The sequence below is a fragment of the Anthonomus grandis genome, chromosome 1 (genome assembly GCF_022605725.1).
Source record: "Anthonomus grandis grandis chromosome 1, icAntGran1.3, whole genome shotgun sequence".
NCBI lineage: Eukaryota > Metazoa > Arthropoda > Insecta > Coleoptera > Curculionidae > Anthonomus > Anthonomus grandis.
In genome coordinates this window covers 28121765-28144222 of record NC_065546.1, presented here as the reverse complement: position 1 = coordinate 28144222, position 22458 = coordinate 28121765, and the positions used below count along the sequence as shown (strand labels likewise).

The 22458-nt window shown below is 31.8% G+C and overlaps 1 protein-coding gene across 1 annotated transcript; it reads right to left on the bottom strand.

Annotated features, from left to right (window-relative positions):
- Positions 1 to 269: 269 nt before the first annotated feature.
- Positions 270 to 7376, bottom strand: LOC126740688 (protein hunchback). Its single transcript, XM_050446819.1, has 3 exons — positions 7013 to 7376; positions 2689 to 3644; positions 270 to 1415 (listed from the first exon to the last, which is right to left on the bottom strand). The coding sequence occupies exons 1-3, from the start codon at positions 7139 to 7141 to the stop codon at positions 971 to 973; spliced, it is 1530 nt and encodes a 509-aa protein (XP_050302776.1). The 5' UTR covers positions 7142 to 7376; the 3' UTR covers positions 270 to 970.
- Between the last annotated feature and the right edge of the window lie 15082 nt (positions 7377 to 22458).

The following is a 22458-nucleotide window of genomic DNA, read 5'->3' as shown; positions in this document are numbered from 1 at the left end:
AGTATTAAGGTGCTCTTCACAAAACATAAACTATTCAAGAAATACTTTTAACCCCTTTAATTTATTTTTGCGTGCCCAGAATATTCTGACAAAACCATACCAGAATAAAAGAATGTTCCCTAGAATAAATTCCTAGGAAATGTTACATATTATAATATCCAGAGACAAACGCCTGTAATATTGATAATTTCATGAGTTATTTATTTTTTAACTTTGGCAGCCATAACAGGTAGCCAACCCTATAAAGAAATAAATAAAAAACCAAAAAATTAATGCCAAACTCAGAGTTTATTGTAAGAAAAATGTTATGGCACATAAGACATACTTTCGCCACAAGTCGGTATAAAATATCATTTATATACAAATTTACCTATTTACACGTATATAATTTTTGATTATCCGCTCGAAAACCTTTTATTATATCCTATCTCAGTCTTGCTATGGCTATAAATTCTACCATATACAGTCTATACAATATGGCAAATTTAAAATTAGTCACACTGATACAAATACGTACACAATACAAGAGATCAAAATATTATACATACAAAAAAAAAACATTATATACAAAACAAACAATAAATAACTCAATTGAGGTAGTGTACATAACATTACATAAAATACTCATATGAAAAATGGCTACATGGGCCACTGTACATGCTCATAAAACAAATCTTTTCATAACATTGCACTAATATGCGACTAGAGAAAATAGGCAACAGTGTGATCTAGTATTCCACCTAAGTGTATCGTGTTTTACAGCGTTGCATGTTCAATAAAACCATACTGTCCAGAAAAAACAAATACAATTAGGCACTGTTATATTATGGCAAATTTTAAACTCGAAAATCAGTCAAGGAAAATATTTGGTAAAATATTCGATATATACACATACACTTTAGTCTTTGAATTAACCCATTGGGACAATGATGCCATGCTTTATACGACTTGATAAGCATGTATCAATTGATTAATGGGCAACTCTGGCAATGTGCCAAAAGAAGCTCACCTTATTCTCGCATGCTTCTCCGCACATTTTACAATTAAACGGATTTCCTTCGCCGTGGTATCCCATGTGGATCCGATACATCACCTCATCCCCAAAACACATGTCGCAAAACCGACAGTTGAACTCGTATTTGTTATTATTGTTATTGTTTATTTGTGGGGCGCCCTCCACGTCCGTTTGCCTCACTATTTCTGGAGTGAGGGTCACCTCGTGGTCAGTAGATTTGTTTTGGACCACCTCAACGTTATCGAATGCCACAGTCATCGTGTCTTCTTCGTTATCTGAACCACTGTGCTCGGAAGAGTGGTTGGACTTGTTGGTGAGGTCCAAGGCACCATCTACTTCTCCGTCTGCTTCTTCGTCTTCTTCTAAAGCCTTTTGTGGGTAAGGACTGTTGTTGGCTAAGCTGCAATAAGAATGGTTTTGTTAGTATTGAAACAAGAAAACGTAAATATCAAATTTATTACAAGAATTAGTTGAATAACTATGGTAAGTAACTATGTAAATAATCTTAGTCGCAAGGCAGACGTGGAAAGGTATTACAAGAAATTTTAGTAAACCATTGTTAAAATTAAACTCCTCAATTTTAGAAAAGTCTAGAAGGGAAAGTCTTTTCTCCACAAATAAAACGCCTTGACGAGTGACGCATTTCGGTAAGTGTTCTTGCTATCATCAGACTCTAATGTATATTACGAACAATGAAACAAAAACATTTAGTAACATTTTTTGCGATAGATGATTTCAAAAAATGTTTTTGTCAATTTTTTTAAATCTATTTATCATAACACGAGCACAAAATATAAACAATCATTCTCGAAGGGTACATTGCACGACATCCAGTAAAGAATTAAAATTACAACAAATTGAGCCATCTCCGATTAGCAGATTTCTACTCAATACTGGGAGAGAGTGAGAGAGAACCATCAGACTATAGTGTTGTATTTTAAATACGTTGTTGAGCCAAATTAAATATTAGTGTTACTGCTCGGATTCAAAGAATTAAAGAAGGTGTTGCTGTCCAATTAAAACTGGTTAATATGTTATTATTGTTATGAACCGGTTAATATTCTTTTCAATGAGTTTATGTAATGCAGACAGGGTAAGGACATTTTGGGATGGGAAGTTTGTCTTTGGTATTAACTAGGAATTTAAACAAATTATTCGAGGTCCTAAAACAAACACGCAATCTCCTTGGAGTCTCTCGACAAAATTTTGGCAACTTGGTGGAATAACCAAAATAAGATATGCTTCTGTAAACAGCATCGTTTTTTGGTAAATATGTGGCTTAAATGAAATTAAATTACAAGACAGTTTTACCACTAACCAACACTCTTTCTTTTTTACTCTCGACACGTGTTTTGTTAACGATGTTAGCATCTTCGGGAGAAGATTAAAACTGTTTTAATCTTAGTTTTATTTATGGCCGTCGGTTTTCTATAAATTTCAAATTCATGTTCTTTTAATTAAAATATTTAAAAAAGGGAGATTGCCCGATTGTTCTTGCGCAGAAGTGGAATTAGCAGATGAATTAATACAGTTCAGAAATGCCTAATAACTCCTCACAGGAATCAGAAAAACATCACACAACGTTGCCAACATGTCTAGAATGTCCAATTCAAAACTCTCCATTTCAGTGTATGAGAACCAGACAATTTTCTATAAAAATGAACAGTACATACCTATTGTGTTTGGCAAGCTCCTCCAATCTCTCTCGGACCAAATTCTGGATATTCGCGACCAATTCTGGATTGGGCATCGCCCCGGGGAATCCAGGGATCAACGGTAACGGGAACGGAGGTAACATTGACGTATTCTGACTAAGTAGGGGGTTCAATAAAGGATTCAGTCCCATCATGGGGACGTTTTGGGGTTGCTCGGAGACCGTTTCGGTGGGAGAGCTCTGATCCTTTTTGATTTTTGGACCCCTTCGGGTACCATATACATCAATGATTGGCAGGGGGTTCGGGGAGCCATCGGGGTTCAACACCATGGCAGGCTTATGTCCGTATTTTCTCAGATGCAGTTTCAGGGAGTGACAGTATTTGGTTTCGTAGTGACAGTTGGCGCATCGGTACTGGTAGACTTTGGAATGCGATTTTAAATGTGAATTGAGCATAGATTTGTTCACGCAAGAGTAATCGCAGTGTTGACACTTGAATGGTTTGGCGCCTGCGTGGTTTAGGATATGGTACTCCAGATGGTGTTTGTATTCTGTGACGAAAGGGCATTTGGGGCACTTGAGTATTTTGTCGCCTTTGATGTGCACTTTCGAGTGTTCCCAGAATTCTAGTTTGGTGTAGGCGACGAATTCGCATTGTTTACATTTATGCACCTTGACTTTGCCGTGGGAGTTGATCTTTGGCGCTCTGATGCCGTCATCGTCAAATTCGTTGGAGTTGTCATCGGGATCCATCTTGGGTGAAATTGATCTTCTGTCTGAATGAGTTTGATGAGCTGATTGTACCATGGGGGGCCATGATGAAGGAAAATGGGATATGTCTCTGGGTGGGAATGGATAAATGTTGTTGGGGGTGTGATGGGTGTCGCTCCTGTCACTTCCTGGGGAGGCAGAGGGGCAGTCGCTGCCTGACGTTACTCCTGAGTCGTTTCTTTGGTCATCTGCTGGCTCCTCTTTCTAAAATAGAAAAGGAATATTTAAATTATGTATGGTTTATAAATAGATTAACGACCGTATGTATGGTAGCTTCCGCAAGAAAAAATATAACCGTCCATAAAAAGGTTGAATAAACAAACAACATGTTTTCAGCGTTAATTATAGATCTATAGGAAAGTTCGACCATACGGTTTTTTTAATGATTTTTTTTAGATGAATCAAAAAAAACAATGCTATTTTAACAGTTTAAGGTCGCGTGTTCACACGTGTCCCAGATAAATTAAAAACGGGACGCTGTATGTTACGCAAACTGTTTTTTAGTGATCGAGGGAAAAGTTTCTCAATAATCTCGACGTGAGTCACCGATAATTTTTTTTTTAGGAAAAACAACACAACAGTGTGGAAAACTCCCGCTAAAAATACATTTCTTATATTTGTACGGCATTGATTTGACGGTGTTTTTTTTTGAAGAATTTCTGGCATTATTTCATAATAAAATCGATCGATTCTCGGTATATTGAGGCGTTAAAATGCCGTGACTCAAAAATGTTAAAAAAAATCCCATGTTAGCCAATAAAATAATGAAAAATAAATACATATTCGCTTATCTCGGCGGCCGGGCGAAAATAGAAATAAAAAACAGCAGAATTTATTGCTAATTCCGCACTGGTTTTATTTATATTTTATAATTAGATTGGATTTGCATTTTTTTTTAATTTGCAATTTACGATAATATAAGACGCGTTTTGCTTTATAAAAAGGATATGGTTGCTTATCAGTTTTTACGGGTATAAAAATATTTTGTAGTATAAAAATGAATCACTGACACACATATGTATATAAAACTACAAGGTTTTGATCAACAAGTTTTTTCTTTCCTCCGGTATGTCACTTTCCGCAGCCATCTTGGAACACCATGTCATATCGTGGACGGAGCTTAATTTTGACAGCGCTATTACGTGACTGTCCTTTTATCAATAGATCACGTGACCAGTGTGTCCAAGAATTCAATAAATCAAAGGGCATGACTTTGTTTATTACCAGAGTTATTAAAAATGTTATATAAAATTCGATTATTTAAAAAAAAAGAGATAATGCCCTAATGACAATCAGATTGATAAATGGGTACCGACCTAATAAATAAATGTAATCAAATGATGACAATTAAATGTGAACCAAATGACATCAATATAAGATTATATCAATATAAGATAGGTAATTAAATAATGACTTCTGTTGGCCATTTTGGATTTCTACATTTTAGTGTAGCAATTTGTACAGAACGTCCCGTGAACATTAAATAGATGAATATAAATGAAATGAAAATTTATTTAATTAAATAATTTAAACATTTCTGTTGGCCATCTTGGATCCTCACATCATAGTGTAGCAGGATTTTATTTTTGACAATACAGACACGTGACCGTTAAATGGATGACGGTCATAGTAAAGGCGAAGTTCAATTTTGACAATAACGTCACGTGACTGTCAAATGGACGTCATCTTGATAAATAAATCCGAATGTAAAAAAAAGGTTCAAATGCATTTTTTTAAATAAAATTTAAATTAATTAATGAACAAATGTAATTAGTGACAAAGAAGAGGTGTGGATGGCACTTCAAGAATTGTCTAGTTAATATATATTTTATAACTGTAAAAAAAATCTGGCAGGCATCTTCGATTATAACGTCATACCGTAGGCGGAGTTTTATTTTGACAGTCATATCTCATGACCATGAAATAGGCATCATCTTGATAAATAAACCTAAACGTGAACAATTTAAAGGTAGGAATGCCATTTTTAGAATAAATTTAAATTAACTAGACAAATTAAGCAATTACTTAACGATTTTAAAATGGTTTGGATGGCATTTGTGGAACTATCTACGTTTATCAATTAACTGTCAAAAAAAAGTCTGTCAGACATTTTGGATTGTCACGTGATAGTGTATGTGAAGTATAATAATATAACAGTAAGATCAGTGACTGTAAAATGGTCACCATCTTGATAGATAAATCTGAATGTGAGTAAAATGGCGGCAAGATAAAGGCTGTTTTGTTATTTTTATGATAAAATTTAAACTAATGTATAAATAAAAATTGAATTAATTACTTCTGTCGGCCATCGTAGATAATTATGCTGTAGGTGGAGACTGGACAGCAATGTCTCGTGACCGTTAAATAGATGACTGCACAAAATGGCGTCAGTTTGACAGTATCTAATGGTATTTTTAGGATCAAATTTACATTAATTAATAAGTAGTTTAAAAAACTTTTTAAATTTAAAGTTTTAAATTTAAGTTTTTATGACGCATGGAAAACACAACGTCAATCATAAAGCTGCAAACAAAAATCTGTCGGCCATCTTGGATCGCCACGTCATAGTGACAGCACCATCTTACCAGTTCACATAACTTATATAGCACTTATCACATAACTTATAGCACCATCTTACCAGTTATGTGAACTGGTAAGATGGCGGAAATTTAAAGGTTAGAATTGCATTTTTGTCAAAAAGAATCTGACGGATATGTGACTTATCAACATCAAATATTGTCACTATAATAACTATAATAATTTTGATACTTAGTAATTAATTATAATTATAATTAAATAGCAATTAATTATGTAACCTGTTAAAATTTCTACTTTAATAAATTAGTGTTTAAAATAAGTAGTTACTCATCAAAATCACTACAACGAAATTGGTTTTCATATACCAATAAACATAGTGGAAGGAAGAGATTTAAAAATCTTATACAAGGCGGTTCATGATCCTAAAAATTTAAAATATAAGACTTATAAATAATGTAAACTAGTTAATTTTTTATATGACTATTCTTATCAAAGATGATACAATGAGGCAAAAAACAAATGACTCATGTAAATTCAAAAGAACGGTACAATTGCATACCGCATGATTCATATTATTTTTTGTAAATATTCTGGAGAAATTCGGGAAAAACCTTGACTAAATTAAAAAATAATGTACCAACGTTGTTCTTTTAATATCTCGAGTGGGAACCACCAAGGCTACCATACTCACAAAATAGAAACTTTTTTTTAAATTATTCTTCGACGAAATCCTTATTAATTAATTACAGAAAAATGATGTAAACCCGTTTGTAAATGACATGACGAATTGCAAATTGATCATCATTTTTTTTTAGAAAAAATTATTTTCTATTGTTCTTACGCATCATATTCATGTAAATACGAAAAAAGCAATAGATTCCAGACAAAACGCATTGACTTTTTAACCCTGTTGCACCAATTATGCACGCACCTAATATGCATTATGTAATTTGCTATTATGATTAATGGAATTTGAATATAGGTCAAACAAATATAGCATACAAGTCAGCAAAATAAAAATAACAAATTCTTACCACATTGACTCCAAACATGTTAATCTTCGTGTCAAATTCACTCCACAGATTGCCAGGCTGATGATGATCTTCGCTCCTCATCATTTCTCTGGCCATTTCAATGGTGGACTGTAGAACTCCTGTAGACATTGTCAACTACTATATAGTCACTACAGTATTAAGTTCATTCGCACCACCGCTAACACTTATTGAGTCTACAGTAGCCCGTGACGCGGTTCAACTCACGCGTGCAAAACAAAACACGAAATATTACTACTACACTTACTACGCCAAAAATTCAATGAATGGATCAACTGGCAAACAGAGAATTCTAAATTTAACTGAATCGACTGTTTCGCTTGCAGTTCGTGTTTTAACTGAGGTGCGATAACGTTCGGACATTTGGAAGTACTCTCGGCACCCCCCACCGCCACGCTTTTCGGTGGCCCCGCCCATTTTCACCCCAACGAGTATGGGGTGGGTGCGCGACGATAGGGTTATTGAGGGGGCCACTGGATCCAACTGCGGTTAAAAAATGGTGTTTGGGAGTTTTTTAGGTTTTTTTTGGGGGGTGTTAATAGGGGTGAGGGATGAGCTTATTAGGGATTTAAGAGATTTGGTAAAGGTCTAGTTTAGTAATTTTTTTGAAAATTGCACTTAAAATTGTGTAAAAAAGTTAACAATGTGTGTATTTTATTTTTAGGGAACAATATTCCGATGGCGGAAGAGCAAACTTACAAGTTGAATTTTGGACAGGACATTTTGGACTGATGACACAGCAACTATTGCTGTGTCATCAGCACAAGCTATTTTGCGTTGGCTCCTAGCACGCAGTTAAATAAGTCAAATTGGGCTTTTTTAAAAAACAAACAAACCAGAATTTGACAATACAGTAATCGATAACAGAGTTCAAATTCCGTAAGAAACAAAGTCACAATTGATAGGTGTCATAATTAATAATCATCTGAAGTGAGATCTACATGTGCAATATCTAATCAAGAAACTGCAATTTCTAACTTAGAAATTTTAAAATGTTTAAAGAAATTCTAAATGAAAAGCTCATGGTGATGATGTATAAAGCACTTGTAAAGTCTATTCTTAGGATATAGAATTTTGATCTCGTGAGGAATGTGCTCAAGTAATTTTAAATCACTTAAATTCGCTCAAAGTTATATACTTCGTTGCTCTTTTCTTAAACCTTGGACGAGTTGCAAATGGTATAAGCATGTCGAAGGTCATTTTTTAAAATTTGAAGAATTTTTGAATTAAAAGAACGAAGTGTACGAGCTGCTATTCGACTGCTTGTTGGATTTCTATCAAATTCTGCTGAATATGCCCTGAAATGCCCTTCTTGCTGAATATTAACTCTATTTTGCCATTCATAAGGTCTAGTACTAAGTCAATTAGTTCATTGGTGCATGTTGACAATACTGAGGAATGCGGATGGCGACTCTTTTGTACTAACAGAAATGAATATTGGCTTGTTCTTGATTCGTAAAATAAAAAGCCATGTAGTTGTTAATTAAGCCATTTAGTTGTTAAAAAAACTAGTATAAATTAACCTTAATCACCTTGCGTCCACTTGTCACTGTAAACAGCTACTGTCAACCTTTAAATTATTAATAATATTTGAAGCTGACAACGTTTTTTCTCTATCTATGGCACTTAATGATTAAAAGCTATCTCCCAAATTTCATAGAAGTATTTCGAGCAGTGTAAGAGTTATAAATAAGTATGTATCTCGGAAAAAAATCATTCCTCTAAAAACTAAATACTTAAGCTTTTTAATTGCATTAAATATTATATTTGTTTAGGAATAGAATTACGTGCGGAATACCATATATTTAATGTTATCTACAAGGATAAAAAAGTAAAAAGCTCCGAGCAAATAAGTTTAATCAGAAATTTACATTTGTAAGATGTTTTTCAAGACTTTTTACAGTTCACCACGGAATTGCCTCAATTATCATAGTCTTTTTCCTCTGCCCTCCTAGCCTCTGGCCACGTAGAAGAAGGTCTTAGTAAAATATTAAAAAGAACATAACAGAGTGTAAGGGTTGATGATATTGCATCAAGTCTAAAACTAACATATGTTGTTCCCCAACGCTCAATACTGGGACCAATTCTACTTCTAGTTTACATTAATGACAGGATAAACACAAACATTAAAGGCCTTATAACCTTGCTTACACAACTATTTTGTGGACCCATCTCAATCGAGATCCACTAATCTAAATCATAAACCATGCTATTCAAGCTTAAAGAATGGTGTGATGTCAACTATCTCTCATGTCCAGTAGGCACGTCCAATAATCCAACTTGCTACTGTTAATTTCACAATAATAATTTATTATATTTTAGAATCAAGTGAAGTCTTCTTATTTTTAAATCGCTTAATTAGTTAATTTTAACCGATAAGGTAAATAAATGAAACAATCAGGCTCTGTCAGGATCGGGTTTCTCAAAAAAACTCTTTTCGCGTCCTTAACCTTGATTTAGAAATGCGATAGATTTTAAGACCTTAAGAAGGATAGCAATAATATTATTATTATCTAGTATTGGAATATTATTATTGTTATTTAAAACTTTCAACTACTTATTGCAATTGCAGAAAGCTTACAAATTACTATGAATATTTACTTTAAAGAGTAATGAATCTAAGACACTTTTGAGGCGAAGGAAACGATTGACGGTAATTCAGAACAACATAAAAAATTTCTTTTAAATAAATATGATATGATACTCTATATAGAAGTCAATATACAAAATTAAATAAATGCAGATAACGTATATTAGAGAAAAAGGCAACAACATCGCAACGCCGCTCTATCGCATTGTTGATTCCACCGACATAAGGAATCTTTACCAGGGGTACCAAGGTTATCTATTTAATAAAAAATGTCTTAATTTCTATTAAAGTTTATTTCTATGATCCCCTATTCTACGTTTATGATAGCGGCTCTCCCTTGATATGATGTTAGGATAGCATAGGTTTATACCTACTTGTGAAAAGCTCCCCTTGAAAAAGAACAGCACAAGTTTTTACCATCGTAACAGTTCACAAAAACATTTAAATGAGACCTTTTCTCTTTTTCAACCAAAAACTAAATAAAAAATACAGAACTTGCGCACAAATGCCGAATGTAAACACAATGTAAGCAAAATACCTCCCTTACCCCTGAGCACATATTGAACTGAAGCAAAGTTGTTTACTAATTCTAGTCTTTTAATGTTCTAAAACTTACCCTGAATTAACAGGATTTTCAATTATACGATGAAAACTATGATGAAGTCAAACTCTAGATTTGTCTTCATTGATACAAAGATTATCACAGTAGTATCCGCATATGGTAATATTTTATTCTCTGTACTAACATTAGAAACAAGGTTTATATAATACAGTTCCCTATGGGACTCCTGTTATAACTTCTTGTGGATCACTTAAAATATTACCAATTTTGACGTACTGGATTCTCCCAGTAAACTCACAACGTACTGTTGACGCACATCAATCAGCAACTCGTATTTATAAATTTATTTAGACTCCCACACCACAGCAAATTTTCAAAAATCTTTTGTTTTTGTCGCCTCTCAACTTTGGAATAAACTGCATGTTAAACAATTTTCAATAGGAGTACTTAAAAAATATATTCAAAATTATTTCCTTGAAAAACAGCAATGGGATGCTTAATTTAATTTAAAATAAATACAATTAATGTATTAAAAATCATGAAAATGGCTGTATATATTTTTTGTTGGGCTTTGGTATCCGCTCGCGTTCATCTAAAATTTGCTTCACTAAAATATTAAAAAATATTATTATAAATTGTGAAAGAAAAACAAAAACTGTATTATCATAAATTTGTATTAAGAAAAGTACTTATATTGGCCAGGTTAATAGTTATTATTAATCTTTGTTTTTTATTTATTATTTTATTTTTTAAAAAGGGCCTTGCCACACAGTGCACCAGTGCTAACGGTTTCATAATCGAGGCATGGTCCTATTTATCTTTTATCATGATGGTTTATTTATTGTAAATTCATAATTATGTTTGTTATTTTATTTATTTTGAATTTGAATTTGAACTCGTAGAAAACCATATAGGTCTAAGGACCAATATAGACCTAAGGTCTTTTCCAGGGCAAGAAAACTTGCTAACTGTTTTTTATTTCCAAATCACTTGCTACCTCTTCAACCAAATTATATACGTTCTTCTATCCCTTCTATAACTACTTTTTATTAAATTTTTTTGATAATGTAATTGTTCTTTAATTTAAATTAATTGAATTTTTAATTAAATCAATTTGTTCATTCGTTAATTAAAATTGCAGACATCAATGAAACCAAGATGGCGCCCATTCCCCATTTTATCAGAGATAACTATCATTATGGTATAAACATGTCTCCTTTAACATCTGGAGGAACTTCATATAGGTTAAAATAAAACATACAAGGAAAGCAAAGAGTTTGGCTCATTTTTACGGCAATTTGGCTTAGTTACAAATACTGGAAATTGACATTCACGGGAAATATAAGTATTTTAAATGGGACACCTTATATGTTATTGAATTTTTAGAATTTACATAATGCCAATAATCACCTGCAAACGGTGTTTTTTCTTTAGAATACCATAAAGGATATTTTTTATTATAATAGCTTTGTTCGCGGTGACAGTTCTGAACGCATCTCGGATCAGTCAGGAACTCTTGTCCCTTAAGGATATGAGCATGCGTGGTTTATAGCCGGTTCAGAATTTATTTCAACCGCGAACGAAACAACTAAATTTGTTTGGATTAGTATAGAAGGAATTTTTCTTTCTTTAAGCACTAAAGATTTAAAGCAGAGAAATAGAACTTAAAAATACTGTAATAAATTTTAATAGTAATAGAGTTATTTTTTCTGAGCCTTCTTCTTGTTCTTTAAAATATGAGGTTGTAGCAAATCGATCTGCCAGTTCATTCGTCAGTGCTGAGCTCATTCGAAAATGTTGAAATGTTCAAAATACAGGTTATCATCAAATTGTGAGACAATCAAAATATCCAACATTTTTGGAAACTTCGTTAACTTTTAAGAAGTTCTCCAAGTCCTCATCACTGGAACTTAAATGATCAGACATGGTAATTTTATCATGAACAACTAATCTGAAACAAAATCGATGTAAAAGTGTTAAAACAGGAATTGCTATTTAAGCAACAAACCACCCATAAAACTAATAAAATACAGTAGAATAAGCAATTATTATTTGTAACAGTAACTATTATTAGTTTTAAAATTAAAAATAAGCAAAACTTATCAGAAAATAAACACCAAAAAAGTGGATATTCGACATAAATCAAACATGTCATTAAAAATCTGGTGCGCAAGTTCAGAACTCAAAATTGAAATAAGAATTCAAGGATCGATTGAATTAGTAACAGATAGATCCTAAACAAGTAACAAAACATCCGTGAACGGCAGGATTTCAAACTAGAAGCCCAAGACTGGTCACCGCGAACGCTCTTTTTAACAATGCGCATGCGAAGTAATTCTAAACTTGTCCAGGACTGTCACCGCGAACAAAGCTTATAACTTTACCTAGAATCATTAACTAACGTTCCTATTCCTTCATTTTTAAATCGAGTGACATTAACAAAATAATCAAAAACATATTTCTGAGTAGGTAGGGGATCAATAATTTGAATTTTAAGCGGATTAAGCGAGGGTGAAACGGTCAAAAATTAACAAAAAGGGTTGTTACCTAAATGAAGTTAATTCTTGCAAACACAGGTAAAAAAAGTAATAGTAAACGAAATTATTTGCCACCGAGATAATATTGAAAATATCTTTGAAAATTCCTAAATTTGTCTTTGACTACCTTGGTGGTTGGCCCACTGCCAGTATAGATTTTGTTTCCGCCCGATCACCGAGCGAAAAGGAGAAAAAGATATTAAAATATGATCGTTACGTTTTTAAGGAATATCGTAAAAACGCCTATAAATGGCGCACATACGACGAAGCCGTCCGTTTTAATGGTATTAATAAAATCCGGGTTAAAACAACGGCGCCAACAAGGCTATCATCATCGTATATTTGGTATTTTTAATAAATAGTTGAGCTGAATCAAATCTGAAAGAGTGAGTTTGTCAATAAAAATTAATGACGTAAAAAAGTGGAGATTCATTAAACTATATCAGATGACTGAAATAATTGGAAAAGGCGTGTCGCACATTTCTCATAGGAACATCAATAGCATTTCTTTAAAGGCTAGTATACTTATATTGTTCTATTAGTATATTATATTCATTATCCTTGTTTGTATAACCTCTTGGGCTTGCTGGACATTCGCTTTTATGACCATTATTGTATAATTTCAAAAATTCATTTGACAAAATACTTCCGTCCTTAGGGTACTCAGAAACATTTGGTTAAGTATATGTATTATATAACTTGTCCAAGTAAATAATATTTTATGCTTTTTAAATACATTCAATAGGATTTTTGAGATGAAAATCCCTTTTTGCCCAACCCGTCCAAAGGGCCATATGTCACAGTGACGTTGGCCAATAGGTGAGCTAAAGGTGCAGCAAAAAATGGTCAAGAAGTAATAATAACATATTTTCGAGAGGGTCTGAAAAAATAATCCTTTTTTCCGAAAAGGGCTTCTTTTTTGACAAAAGAGGTAAAAGTAACCCTATACCTCGGCAGCTGACAAGGCTGAGTATTTGCAAAATGGTGAATATGTACATATGCTTCATTTGATAATGTGCTACAAGGTGTTCCTTTTTTTTGAAACTAAATCATACAATTTATATTCATCTATTTTTCATAAATTTATACTGTAAATTATGCGTGTGTCTTTTTATTTAAGAATGCGTTTATGATTTTTCTCTTCATTCATTCCTTAGTAACTGTCTCAAGTCAACGCCATGGAATACGTCTTTTTGGTTCAAACGCCATCATTTTTCCAAATATCTCAGTTTCTGTTGGTTGTATAAAAAAATTATAGAAAGCCTTCTTATATGTCAGATTTTTTTTCTTTTACAATAGTAATAAACATTTTTATCGGTAAATGAACCATTCTTGAGATACCTTGACTTCAAGCATGGGACAAACTCTCCTTTTCCCTAGCGGTTTCATTTTTCTAGAATATCTTCGTTTCTATGGGATATATGAGAAAATTTATTAAAAGAATTTGCCTGGAAGTTTTCTGCGTGCATTTATCTTTGCAACCTCTTAATATTTTCCTTGTCATATAGTTGTCTCGTCTGCCTTGTATTTTCTTCTTTCTCCAAACATTGTTCGTACTATGTTTGTCAACCTTTTCTCCTTTTTACTATTTCACCAAGATTCATCTCTTAGGTTGTAATCGTTAAATCTTCATTTAATTTTTTATTTACATCTGATGCTTTCATCCTTAAGTCTATAATAATCTATTCTTAATTTTTGTTCTTTCCATAAGTGATTAGTATTTTCATTTCTGTTATGAGAAGTATGTGGTCTAATGAGAGGTTAGCTCCAGGATATGTACATGTTTTTTTACTGATATTTCAAAAAAAGGCAAGTCGATCTTTTCACAAGTAAATATCGATACTTTCATAACATCAGATCATGGGGGAATCGTAGAAATAAGTGTAAATAAAAACTTGTATGGGAAATACAAGTTTTAGAGTATAAGTGAAATAAGTATATATTTTTAAATCTGAATTTTAATTGACTATTAAAGTTAAACTATATTATTAATAAATATTTATCATCTAAATATTTTTTGATCACGTCACTGGTAGTGATTCCTTGTGTTGGTGGGATCAACAATAGGATTGAGTGGCGTTGCCATGTCATTACATTTTTCTTTAAAATATATTATCTACGTTCATTTTAACGTTGAATATTGACTTAAACAGTATTTTATCATGTTTTATTAAAAAAAGAAGTTTGATATTTTATTGATGAGAGACAGTAGTAAGTATTGTGTTGTTTATTAAATTAAGTGACAGATGTATATTTTTTTTTTACAATTTCTACTTAAGGATTTAGCATCATTGCTTCAGAAATGTTGTAAGCAAACTGCTCACTCTATGCTACTTCTTGCTTTTCTGTGTGGACTTGATGTTCTCAGGTCCACTCCACTCTATTTTTCTTAAATATCTCGGTTTTTATTAGTCATATGAGAGAATTTGGAGAAATCGATTTTATATATTTATCAGCCTGTTTCCCGTTAAAAGAGTAATAAGTATTTTTATTTACCAGTGATAATTGGTGGAATGCTTAAAGGAGTTCAGCACTCAATGACGAGAAGATTGAATGCTTGCATTTAGGCTAAAGGAAGTCATTTCCAACTTATTATTACAGATTGGACCTTACATTGCACACATACATTACACTTTTTTGATAGTAAAATGTTCTTACTATCGCAAATTTTGTTCAACTTGTATCTTCGAAATAAAAGGAGCTCTTAAAAATCATCATAGAACAAAACTACAATACTCTGTATACCGACTTAGATGAATATTGAATCACTACTTTATTTTAATCTGTAATCTATAGGAAGTCATCCCTTAGTGCTGCAATTGGTATTGGACACAAAAATCAAAAGCCTTTGAAAGAGCACCTCAAAAAATCGACTGATACATGGCTTGATAATGTTATATTCTCATATGTCTTTCGGATTGAAGATTGATTTAAATATTTTCTTCAAATATTTTGACTTAAAGCTTTCGAGTAACTCTCCTTGGTCCAGCTGACTTTATTTATTCCAAATATCTCAGTTTCTCTTCGCTGTATCAAAAAACTAAAAGAAGCATTAGTATTGATCAGACTGTTTCGTATCCAAATAGTAGTAAGCATTTTTATTGTTAAGCAACGCCGTTCTTGAGATATCATTATTTAAAGCCCTGGACTAACTCGCTTTGGTCCAGCCGACTCAATATTTCTCAAATATCTTGGTTTTTATAAGTCATATGAGAAATTCTATGGAAATCTTTCTTATAAATCGAAGTGTTTCCTATTAACATTGTAATAAGCATTTTTATCATTAAGTTACCTGTTCTTGAGATTTTTAACTGAAGGCCTTGGATTAACTCGTTGGCATCGATGGCATCGATTGGCATCGAACGTTGGCTCGATGGCAACGTTGCCCATAAACGGTTAAGTTCTGTTTATAAATCGTTCTACAAAGATTTTTCAAATTTAGTGTCAAATAGTATCATTTAAATACTGTACTATCGATAGATCTGATCATTAGCGTATATAGAACAATAACGCTGATTTTGTAGTCTCTAAGAACTTCTTTTTTACCTTCAAATCACCAAAATTTAAACGGTGTTTATTGCCAAGTGAACTTCGACCCGTGCGCTTTTAAACGTCGATCACATCGATATCGGGTACGTAGTACGTAGTATTTGGAATCTCGAGCGGAATTGCCGTGATTTACGGATTATCTTAGCAGTATTAAAATGCCAAAAACCAAGACTGAAATTTGCGACATATGTCTTAAGGACGTTCTTGATGATCATCAAGCACTACTATGTGACAGATGCAACATATGGAAGCATAGAGAATGCTTGTCTATGTCAAATAAAACTTATGTCAAATTAAGCAAATCCAAGGACGAGTGGCTCTGTGGCAAATGTAACACCAAAGATGGACCTGGTTCTGCTTTACGTGGAAAGAGGGATTACACTCTGGCCGATATTATGGCAAAATTGGAAAAGATGGAAAATGAGTACAGATCTTTATTAACTAAATATGATGATCAACTTAAAATAAATAAGGAATTACAGGATGAACTTGGTCAAATTAAGCAACAGTTAAATAAAAATGAACAAAAGGAACTTAAAAACAATTTGTTGGTGCAAGGAATCCCATACAAAGAGAACGAGAACTTACCTGAAATTGTAAATAAAATTGCCAATTATCTTGATGTCCCAAACGTAAACAAATTTACTGTTTATAGATTGGGCAGGGATAAGAATAAAAATAACCCTGTTAAAGTCATCTTTGAAGATGAATCAACTAAAACAAAAATTTTAAAATCAAAAAAGAAATTTGGCCTAAAAAGTTCAGATTTGGGATATACTACGGATAATAAAACATTCTCAACCATGAACTTACAAAAACTAATCTTAATTTATACATGGCAGCTAAGGCTTTTAAGAAAGATCAAAATTTTAAGTTCCTATGGATTGGCGATGGTAATATCTTTTTGAGGAAAGACGAAAGTTCAAAAGTTCTCCTTATCAATAATAAAAGTCAGTTAAAAAACTAGCGAGGCCTCGTGAACAGCTAAAAATTGCTTACCTGAACTTACAAAGTATAAGAAATAAACTGGATCTGGTGCAGTGTTTGGTTGTGAGTGAAAATTGGGATGTACTATTGGCAGCTGAAACATGGTTAGAAGAAAGTGAAACATTTCTGTTTGAGTTGGATGGTTTTAATGCTGTTCATTCCTGCAGAGCTGGTAAGGGGGATGGTGTGTCAATTTATGTGGAAAAATCTATTAAGTTTCGTGAAATTGAGAAATCAAGGAAGGGTGAGTTAATAAACTGGATATGTATTAGCTTAGGGGAACAAAACTTAAAAATAAGTGTTATATATAAACCACCCACTGTTAATAGTGGTAATTTTTTCCCATATTTAGAATCTATTATGCGTACTCACCCTAAAAATCATTTAGTTGTTGGAGATATGAATATTAATTTGCTTGATGTTTCGCAAGTAACCAAAGAGTACAAAGATTTAATAGCATTAAACAATTTTAAAATTAATAACTCGATAAATGAGAAATGCGCTACTAGAGTTACCAGTTTATCAAAATCTCTTATAGACCATGTTCTTAGCGATTATAGTAGTAATTTAAGTTGTAAAGTTAATGTTAAAGAAAAAGCAATTTCAGATCACAAACTTATATTGCTTGATATTAAAACACCTGTGCAATTTTATAAACCAAAAGTAGATTATGAAGTCAAATCTGTAGATTATAAAAAATTTGTAAACTTATTTATACAAAAAATATTAAGCATTAACGTAACAACTTTTCAAGAATTAATTAATTTAATTAATGAATGTAAAAATAAATCTCAATATACAAAAAAATTAAGAATACGAATAAATAACACCTGGATAAATATTGAACTTCTTGAGCTTGTCAAAAAAAGAGATAAAATATACAAAAAGAAAATTAACCAACCCGAAAACCTAACTATTATCTCTGAATTTAAAAACATAAAAAATAAAATTAATAATAAAATACGTGCATTAAAAAATAGGTATTTTCAAACCCAATGGAATTTAGCTGGAGATAATGTTAAAAAGCAATGGGCATTTATCAACAGCTTAATAAAAAATAAAAAATATAAAGTAATAATTAATGAATTAATAATTGAAAATAACATTATTAATTCTCAGCTTGACATTGCAAATAATTTAAATACATATTTTTCTCAGGTCGGTGAATCAATAGCTAAAGATTTGGAAACGGAGATTCAACTATCAAACGAGATTTTTTCTATTGATGAAGTTTACAATGATAGTTCTATTTCTATAACATTAACTAATAAAGAGGAAATATCAGAAATTTTAAAAGAACTAAAAATAAACTCAGCACCTGGATATGACGATATTACGGTTAGGGACATACATAATCTTGGAGAATGCATGATACCTGTTTTGGTACGGTTAATTAATAAAACTATACAAAAAGGGATTTTCCCATCAGAGTTAAAAATAAGTAAAATTACACCTCTTTTTAAGTCAGGTAATAAAAGATATATGAATAATTACAGGCCCATTTCAGTCGTTAGTGTATTCTCCAAGATTCTTGAAAAAATAATAAAAAATAGAATGTTATCTTTCATTAACTCTTGCAATCTATTGAATGATAAATATCAATATGGCTTTATAAAGAACAGTAGTACACTTGGTGCGGTTGTGGATTTTGTAGACTGTATTTCAATGGCATTAGATAAACAACAAATAGTTATAGCTGTCTTCATAGACCTAAAAAAAGCCTTTGATGTAGTAAGCATAGACATTCTTTTAGACAAATTATTTAAAATGGGATTTAAAAATGTATTGTACAGCTTAATTAAAACATATTTGTATGACAGAAAACAGTACGTAAAGCTTGACAATATTATTAGTGAATGGTTATCTAACACCTACGGGGTACCACAGGGATCCGTTCTTGGACCTCTCTTATATATTCTTTATGTACTGAATCTCAAGTTAGCCAAGCTAAAAGCAAGATATTTTACCTTTGCAGATAACACTGTACTGGTATATGCTGGAACAGATGAAACTTCTTTAACACAACTTATTAATAATGACCTAAAATGTTATCTTAAATGGCTGTTTTCAAATAAATTAAAAATTAACATTGAGAAAACCAAATACATGATATTCAAACAAAAAAATAAGTCAGTCAGCAATAATCTAAATATTAATATTAATACTGTAGTATTAGAAAAAGTGTCGAATATTAAATATTTAGGTTTGCAAATAGATGAAAATTTAAATTGGTCACTACACTTAAACAAAATTTTTGATAAAACAGTTCCAATGCTATCTGCCTTATATAGGAGTAGAGATTATTTGTCTGAAAAAAGTAAATTTCAAATTTATAATGCCTTCTTTCTCACACATTTTAGGTACCTCTTGCCAGTATGGGGTATGTGCGGTGAAGTTAATTTTAATAAGGCTCAAATTTTGCAAAATAAAATTTTGAAAATTTTGTTTAATTTTGATTGGCTTACAAGTTCTAATACAATTTATTCAAATTTAAGTTTAAACAAATTAAAAGTGATATTGGAGATAGAACAATGTAAACTTGTATATAAAATTATAAACAACAGACAAAAAAGTAACATAAATATTATGTTTTACCATAATGTACATAATCATCAAACAAGATCACTAAATAATGTTTATCAAGTTTCTACAAGAACTAACATAGGTTTAAGAAATCCAATTACAGATGCAATTAAAACATTTAATAGTTTACCTCATTGTATAAAAGATATAAATAACTATAGATTTTTTGTTAAAAAATTAAAAGATTTAAAAAATGTTAATTAATTTATGTATAAAAAATGATAAGCAACATTGCAACATTTGTTTACTATAGATAATTAATTACTGTTTTGTTATTCTCGGGGCCAGTGTTTTCAAACACTGATTGGAGAAATTGTTAAAACTCGTTATACATTGTATTATTGTGGTTAAATAAATTGTTTCAAAAAAAACTTTCCTTGCGTCTACCCTTTCCATAATTTCCAAAAAAAATTGCCTAAATCTAATTATTGATTTACATCCCTAATTTAAACATCATAAAATTGTTTACAAGCAGCCAAATTCATATTGTTAGTTTTCGAAGAAATCATTATATCACTCGAAACCAAAAAATTAAAAAATAATTGCCAAAAATATTTCCAAATCATAAGCTACCAACAGTCACCTCACAAGTTCAAATTATCGGACCTAATTAATGAATCAATTACGGTTGAGACTCACAAACTACATGAATTAAAAAAACATTGTCCTAAACGGATTTTTGATTCATCGCTAATTCGAAAATTATAATTTTTAAATGGGACAAAATGGATTTTGAATTGGATATCTTTTTTTTTTTGGTATTTCAGGTAATTAGAGGTGCGTATATTATGTAAATGGTTTAATAAGTATATGGCTTCGAAATGAAGTGAGAGAGTGAGAGTAAAATAATTAATAATTTTGGTTCATATTTAAGATCACTCAAAAAAAAGATAGTATTCTCTCGATCTTTCACCCTTAGTAACCTTCAAATGAGACATATGTGTTATATACTAACCCTCCCTATATACATAAATAATAAAGGGTTGGAGGGCACATGCCACCCCCCTTTATGTTTTTAGTACAGTGGACCTACCCATAGGAACAAATAAAACAGCTGACAGGCAATAAATGGACGTCAGCTATATTTTTTCCAAAAATATACAGGAAAGGGTGTGGGTGATAGAAAATGGGGTTGATAAAATGGTAAATAAAGGGGATAGTATATGTATTAAGCCAAAAATTGTTTAAAAATAAGGTACAGAATGGTCACTCTTAACCTGTTTCTAGAGACAAGGAATCAATACTAAAAAACCCAGTTTTTTATTCTAATGGTACCCCAACTCATCAATTTTCAAAATTCGATACAATGCCTGACATTTTGCCAGTAATATATCACCAAGTTGATGGCAAACCTCAAAAAAAAACCATTCATATGTACCAATCTTTTTTTATACCCTGCATCTTATTCAGGATTCTTTTATAGCAAAACCTACACGTCTATATTTTTTAAAAATAGTACTTAAATTAATACTGCTTACTCCCTTACTAATCCTATTATATTACATTAAAATTGCCATATTTTTAATTAACTACAATGAGTTTTAAAATATTTCAGCCCCTTGTATAACCAACCTATGCCCCCTTAACTATCGGTTGCATAAAGAAAAAATTCTCAGATGTATGTTCACCCCCAGAAGCTTACCGAAGGCTTTTGTGATGGAATATTATGGGCCAACATAAAAAACTAAATACCCTAATAAGTAGCTATTGACATGTGTACCTTGCGGCACAAAAAAAACAGGTCAGATTTTTTTGGGGTGTTTTTTATGTTCTTCACAGGTGGGAGTCGGTGTGACTGTTTAGGGTCATTTTTTGGAAGGGATTTTGTTCTCCCCATCGCTGCCTAGAAAAATTGGAAGTTGACTAAATGTTGGCCTGGAAAACTACAGAAATACACGGAATAGATAGTCCGGTTGCCTTGAAAAAATAAGAAAAACTGTCTAGTTGGAAAGTATATAAAAAGGTTTCCAGAAGGTCATAGTCGAAAAAGTGGCAATTTGGAAATTTCTTAATGCAATTATTGTAATTTCTCAAATTCTCATGACGTTGGGTCTGGATCTGTATACTCCTGAAAAAAATTAAAAATTAATTTGGAGTCATTTTAAATTTTTTTTAAGGAAAATACAGATTGTAAAAATGCTTAGAAACAATAGGGAAGCAACGGTACTGCCTTTACAGTACTGTAACTTTCTTTTACAATACCTTTGTTTTAACCTTATCTTTAAAGAGTGTCTCGTATTCTAAGCTCCTGGAATAAATGCTGAATTAATATAAAAAATGCCTGGAAAAAGGAAAAGTGACTTTAGCTGCTTAGGAAAAAAATGGTTTCAACTGCCTGGAATAAATATGAGATTAATCCAATTTCCTAAAAGAAACAAGATGTGTCCCTAACTGTATGAAAGTATATATACCAAATCTTTCGTTTAAATGTTACCAAGGCTCTTTACCTTTTTTTAAATACAAAAGGACAGCTTTCGAAACTCTTAACTTAACCCAAAGAAATTCTTAGAACCCAGAATTTGCATCTTCGATACCTTTTTATGGCTTTTTAACCGATTCTTTTACCCCTATTGTACAAGGCGTAGCGAAAAGGATTAGCCGGATTTGATTTATAACTTTA